The 6,976-nt window shown below is 38.0% G+C and overlaps 2 protein-coding genes across 2 annotated transcripts in view; one reads left to right on the top strand and one right to left on the bottom strand.

Moving 5' to 3' along the window:
* The window catches only part of LOC145491425 (uncharacterized), a 1,572-nt gene extending 813 nt beyond the window's left edge, over positions 1-759 (top strand). Inside the window, exon 1 of the mRNA XM_081470614.1 lies at positions 1-759. This exon is cut by the window's left edge and continues 813 nt beyond it. The gene's annotated coding sequence lies outside the window, so the exon portion shown is untranslated.
* Positions 760-4,462: 3,703 nt separating this feature from the next.
* LOC145490940 (adenosine receptor A3-like) lies at positions 4,463-6,697 on the bottom strand. The gene has a single exon (XM_081470056.1). It carries the CDS (start codon positions 5,712-5,714, stop codon positions 4,770-4,772), a length of 945 nt encoding a protein of 314 aa, XP_081326182.1. The 5' UTR covers positions 5,715-6,697; the 3' UTR covers positions 4,463-4,769.
* Positions 6,698-6,976: the final 279 nt, after the last annotated feature.

The following is a 6,976-nucleotide window of genomic DNA, read 5'->3' as shown; positions in this document are numbered from 1 at the left end:
TCTACTGCAGTAAAAAACACGGACGTACATTCCACGTAACCATGGTCGCTAGCAGCACTGGTGAAGCTGTAGTCCAGTACTTCAGCGGTGAGACGGATGTCCAGCCCGACGCCTATGGCTCGTTTGTTAGAATGGAGAATGACAATTCAATGTCAACAGGAGTTTGCCATAGATTGGGAAAAGAAGGTGGTATTTATACAAGTTGGTAAATGGGGGCACGGCGAAAATGAAGACAGATTATTCAATCACCCTGCATTTCAAAGTATGATTATCATTGGATGATGAAACCAATGGCGCCAGATTGGATTGTGACGACAATAAAATTGAGGGAAATATTGGAAACGCCTGGAAAGTCTTTGTTCGCTAAGAACTTGGCGCATGCACCTTTTTAATGATTAGATTAAATCATAATCATGGGCACTATATTTCGTTTGTGTATAAGAGTTTAATTTCCAGAATTAAACGCAAATGAGATGCACGTTCTTTCATGTTTGATAAACACCCAAACCTGTCTAGTGTTACCACAGCTATAAAAGCTACTGGCTCTGAAATAAAGTTAATCATTAGTTTAAAGTGCATTCATTCACCCCTGGACACAACTGAACAGAGGACCTAAAAATGATAACCTTCAGTAGATGATATGTCTGATACATGGTAGCTAAATCTAAAAGGATGCAGTGAAGTGGGTCCGTATAGGACCATACACACTAAGACTCCATATACGAAGGGGCTCAAAGAGTAGTTGCTTTGATTTACTTCCGTCGAGTCCACCAGCAGCAGCTCTCCCTGTTCATCCGGCTCTGGGTCATTTTGGGCGGTAAAACAACAAGCTGAGCACAATTTCAGGTTGGTGTCCATGTGGACGGTAGCGATAGCAAAATCAATTCGAGGAAATTTTAAAGCAGGAACTAGTTGAGTTGGAGTTTAACGAGCAAAATTAACCCATTTTCATACCAACTAAGGACTGAACGTAAAAAGGGTTACGTTTATTTGATGGTACGAAACAAACAGCTACAAAAGATCGCGCGTGAATTAATTGCTTGTATTTTTACTCTACTAAGTTAGTCAGAGGGCCAATAACCAGAATCTGCCAATCAAATTTCACTTTTACCAGTTAAATGTCTTCCAGTTATCGGACCCGAGCAATTAGCAGAACGTCCGGCTATACCAAGTCAAACGTGAGTTAACATAAATAAGAATTGCACTTCAATCTTACCATGCCTTTCTGGTCTGTGATCGATTTGATTGTTAGATTTGATTGTTAGAATTGCACTTCAATTTTACCATGCCTTTCTGGTCTGTGATCGATTTGATTGTTAGAGTAGTATAGACGATGCTCCTGGTTCTACATGAAGCGTTAAAAATTGAATTAATGTGATAGGAACCGATTTAATGAGATGCTGGTAATTAAGGTATGAGTGGGATATTAATGAGAAGCAGGCCGTGTAGGGATTTGAAGGAACATACCCAAGGGAGCATTATACATGTAAGTGGTATTGTTTGAATATTACATGAGTGTTTCAGAGAGATGTGTGTGTTGTACTGGAGTTAACAAGCCGCCCAACCATCCGGGTAGTGTCGTGCTTATATAACGAAAAGACTTGACTGCGAGCCAATGACAAAGCACTGACGTCATTGTCAAATCCGTCAAACGATTGGATGATTCAAAATGGCAAACACGCCTTGAAAGATACAGGTCAAACATGTGCATGTTTTAAGCTGCGGCTTCGAATTACTCAAAACGACGGGTTTGTAAACAAACATTTTCAAGTGGTATAAGTAGAAGACAAAATTGCTTGAGTAACTTTTAACGACTCGATATAGAGTACTCAATATGCTCAAACAATGTTCAAGACACAGGTTTTCCAAATTTCTCCCGGTCATGCAGTAAATTTAATTATTCGGAGCAAAAAAGTTACTTTATATACTGTAATACTGCTCATTAAATAAAATTTCAAATCGGTCTGAGTATTTGATATACTCGAATACTGCTCGTTAAAATCATGGTCTCAGTAATCGAGGGCTAATCAATTTGTGCGAGAGCTTCCATTTGTTAGCTCAGTACTCAAAAATTAGGCAAGAAAGAGTTCAAATAAACATTGTTTACAATTGTGCTCATTCAGGTCAGATTCTCGAAGAAACTAAGAATTAATTCTACTACGTCTACTACGCAAATTTTTTTATGTTCTAAGAAACCAGGCGCTTACTCGGATCCCACGAAAATTGGCAACGATCTATTTAATTTCTGGGCTGGGCTAACATTCATTATTGTTATTGTTACTAACAATCTGTGCGCTCCTCGGTACGTTGCTGTTTGCTGACCTGAGCTGTGCATAGACCCAAACGAAACAACGCCAGTTTTGTCACAACAACAAATACCTTAGAAATAACAGCTAGCTGTACAGCTATTCGTTAAAGGAAAAAGAACATGTTAGCTTGTAACAAGCCTCAACTGACCGCCCACGTTACTCTTACGACAGTTTTTAGTTCGGGAAAATGGTTCATTATAATTAAAGCAAGTGCACCTAAAAAAGGTGTAGGTTACCGGCAAACACCTTGTGATAAACAGGCAACCGATTTGCAATAGAGCATTTATTTCAGAAGAATTCCTGAGCTAACAAAGAGAGGAGCGCTGTGAGTTTTGCAATCCAAGAATGCATCAATTCGGACTGCATGCTTCTGTAGAATAGCAATTTTCTTGGGATGAGCATTTGCGGCTTGGCCCCAAGCAATGAGACCATAGGAAATGTACGGTTCGATTAACGAGCGATAGATAGGAGAGTAGTAAATTCTACAAGATCTCTTAGTCTAGCAATAATGCCAATTCCCTTACTGTGAGAATTCGTTCTTTGTCCGTACAATTAATGCATGGAATAGTCTGCCTAGTGAAGTTGTACACGCTGGATCACTGACTCTGTTTAGATCAAGACCGAATACCTTTATGGACGTTAAGTAGCAAATTTTAGAATATTTTTTAATTTACCATGTAAACATGTTTTACAATTGTTGACCTGGAAACTAACTAAAATTGCATTTTGGCTTGTAAGTAGTTCTTGCATTGTACACGTCATTTACGCGTTTTATTTATGAAAATTGTCACGTATATGGCTAACCTCATTATTACCGTTTCAAGAGGTTTTTTTTTTAACATATGCATATTATCTGTATCTAGATCTCTTGAATAAAGTATTGTATTGTATTGTATTATTGTATTGTATTGTGTTGTATTGTACTGCTTTTTTTTTGATGAGATGTAATCAATGTAACACTTGAAGGAAAGATTATTGTCAATGAAATATTCCTAGATGGTTCACATAAGTTTTGCGATCGAGAGTTACCAGTTGCTTGGGATTATTGTCAAATATTTTTATGTTATAACTTTTAATTCGTAGTCCAGTTTAGGCTGAAAAGGATGAAAGATAACGAAGTTAGATTGGCTTGGGTTAAGGAATGATTTGTTGCGATCTAGCCAGTCACGCAGTTTCGACAATTCCTGATTAACGCTAATTTCGAGCTTTCTTAAATCTATCTCTGCGCATAGCAGATTGGTCTCATTATCAAACAGATAAAAATTAAATTTTGGAGAGGAACGATGCATGTCATTAACAGTGATTAGAACGAGCAACGGACCAAGCAGGGAACCTTGAGTGACACCGCAAACTAGATTTTCTTTCTTAGAAACAATAGAGCCAGTTTGACTTGATTGTGTTCCGCTTGACAGATATGACAAAACAAACCAGTCGTTAATTGTTCCTCTGATCCATAATGATGCAATTTGTATACCGGTATCGAGTGGTCGGTTGTGTCAAATGCCTTTTTCAGATCGACAACAATACTGCATGAAAATAATTTTACATCCACATTGTTTCGAATTTTGTTCAGGATGTCCAAGATCGCACGTGGGGTCGAACAATTCTCTCTAAATCCATATTTTGAATTGAAAAAGGTATTATTCTTTTCTAGAAAGGACTTTATTCACATTTACATTTATACATGGCAAAGGCTACCCATCCCGCCACGAAGTGCTGGTGCAGGTGCATGTCTTTTCAAATATTCGGCTGAAACACAGTTAATAGAGGGAAATGGTTAGGAAAGCCCGTAAACATCAAAGAAGCAAGCAAACAGGTTGAGATTTATGTTAGAAGGTCCTTGCCCCTTGCACATCGTTTGTGTTGTGCTCGTGACTATGCATGATTACGTAATCGCAATGCTTCTACTGGTTAGTTGAATGAGCACGTACAACCATCTTTTGTGTTTTGGCAGGTTGTGTGCGGGGTCAAACCCCAAAATAACGCACAAAAACATAAAGCAAAGAACTTTGCCAGGTTTCCTAACCATTTATTTCTATTAACTGTGGTTGAAAACAGACAACAAGGAAATTGAACGATAATTAATTTTTGATAATTATAGAAATTAAAAAAAAAAAAAAAACCTCGAAACAAACACCTCGTGGTTCCTCTTATATTTCTTGATTTATTATCAGTTGTATTATACCTTACAGTGAGTAACTGATTTAAAAATACTTATTTTCCCTTTCATATCTACTATTAAATACCTCACGTTCTTAAAGAAACAGCAAAAACGCATGTCAGAGAATATTATTGTTGAGTTGACGTCAATAGAGATAGGAAATACATTCATTATCATTCTGTTCGTTACCACAGAAACTGCCATTGATAAGTCAGACTCAGTTAATTATATCGAGTGTGGTCATGAGATAATCTCTCGGTGAGGTATAAGAAGCAATATTATTAAATTTCTATACTCAGTTACTCGATGCTTTTCTCAGTTGTTGCTTTTAAAAATGCGTTTCGCAATGTGTCCAAAATGGTGTGCCGAATTTGTCTCATCTTCCAGCAGTAAACCAGAGGGTTTAAAGATGAATTTAAAAACACCAAGGTCCACGCGCACGGCACAAGGCCCTTTAGAATAGTACTTGGTTCAGAGATTGTATTACTTGCAACAAAAATGCAATACTCTGGCAAATGACAAGCCAAAAACACAAGATATACGTAAAATGTTCCGAGAGATGATTTTCTCTGCCTCGTGACATTCCCCAGTTCACCATTCTGTGCTACCGCTTGTACATGCATTGATTGAATTTCATTTATGTGGCGTCGTGCAGTGAGATAAATTCTACAATAGACAACAGTTGTACAAATGAAACAAAGACCGAAGAAGATAGTGACGAATACTTCAAAGGTGACATTTTGAGCACTTGCCATCCAAAAATCAAGTAACGATAGAAATGCGCTAAAAACCCAAATGAAGATCACCCCAGCAACAACTCGCTTGTGAGTCACAAGTTCCTGATACCTGAGATGAAGATGAATAGCCAAGAATCTGTCCACACTTATAGCCAGAATACCAAGGAACGAAGCATTAGCAAAAAACCAAATGATAATAAAAGATACTGTCGGCATGGCACAGTTTTGACTGTTTTCAGCGAGTAGCAGTGTGATGTACAAAGGCTGAACCAGTAAACCAACACCAAGATCAGAAGCAGCAAGACTCAGAAGCAATGTTTTTAAAGGCTTTGGTAACGACGAAGTCTTTCTTATCGAGTGGATTGATAAAATGTTCAGCATGATGGCGGAGTAGGCTGAGAAGGCGTTGAACACAGAATTAACGATGTACAACGATTCAACTGGATCTTCAACTTTGAAAGTATCGTTCTGGTGATGAAAAAATTCTTTGTAGAAATGGCATTTCATTGTTTGCAATTATTTAAAAGAGAGACTTCTCCTCGACTTTATTCTTGAACACTCCGCTAACGTCAGATGTCTACAGCGCAATTAACAGACTTTTCGCCAGCAAACTCCGATCCACTAACCGCAAGGAACGAAGTAGTAAACAAGGTATACAGTTCGTTCAGCCAAGAATTCCAAGCACCTATTTTTTGTAGTTGTCTTTCTCCGTTGTAGCCTCTTTCCTCTCTTCTTCTTTCAGTCCCTGTTTATTCGCGGGCAAATTTTTCGCCTCGCGACAAAATTTACCGTAACATTTTGTATTTAGACTCAGCGCAATTAACAATCATTGCATAAGAACATGATCAGCGCCACGCTCATGAAGTTTCAGGTGTTATCTTGTTTGCGGGTTGCATCCTTGATATCTAATACTTAGCTCTTTAGCATAATAAGCATAAAAACACCACTCAAATACCACACATACGTTATTAGAAGGCGAGAATATTGTTTATGTTTTGACGTCCTTCGTCTCACAGGTGTCTTCAACCTGATCTGAATTTAACTGTTTTGCATAAAATTCTCCTTAAGGCTACAGATAACGGCACAAGAATGGGCACTGGACAATGGAAAAGCGATAAAAACGGATATGTTAAGTTAACCAAGAAAACCTTAGACTTCAGAAAAATAAAAATAAAAGAATTTGTTGACGATTGCGGGTGGGAATTAGGGCAAAGGGTTCACAACAAGGGCTCAAAAGTGGTCTATAGATAATTTTTTGTTATTATTTGTGTCAAGCAAATATATGATTAGTATTTTATGAGTGCTCCCGCTTTTACGCTTGACTAAATGCATATATTTGAATATCGAGCTGACAAATGCTGAGAATAAAGAAGCCTATCACTTCGGTTTATCTTTCTTGAAGATGATCTACCGACACCTTTTTTGGACTGTCACAAAAATTAAGAGCTCAGTAGTCGGTTAAGAATCGACAATGCAATGGTTGCACTTACAGCTCGGGCTCAAATCAATTTTATTTGGACTGTACAGGATGGCCTTACGAGCCGAGGGCACGAGAAGGTTTGAGCGAGTGAATCAGTGCATGCACATCGAGAGATAAAATGGAAATTTTAGTATTTCCACTGCGTCGACTAAATGTCAAAATTATTCTATTTCGTCAGCAGATGGTCACTGGACAGCTAAACTTTAAAAAATAACCTTGACAGCTAGAGTTTCTTCTTAGTTTCCTTTCCGTCAAAGTTTCGAAGCATGGAAGTATTTTATTCAATATT

This window comes from Orbicella franksi, chromosome 6 (assembly GCF_964199315.1).
Source record: "Orbicella franksi chromosome 6, jaOrbFran1.1, whole genome shotgun sequence".
NCBI lineage: Eukaryota > Metazoa > Cnidaria > Anthozoa > Scleractinia > Merulinidae > Orbicella > Orbicella franksi.
Note: the sequence above shows the minus strand (reverse complement) of the source record. Positions and strands in the feature narration are given on the sequence as shown.

Bases quoted from the DNA above. Each gene is read 5' to 3' on its own strand.
- LOC145490940 (XM_081470056.1), bottom strand. From the start codon at position 5,714: ATGAAATGCCATTTCTACAAAGAATTTTTTCATCACCAGAACGATACT.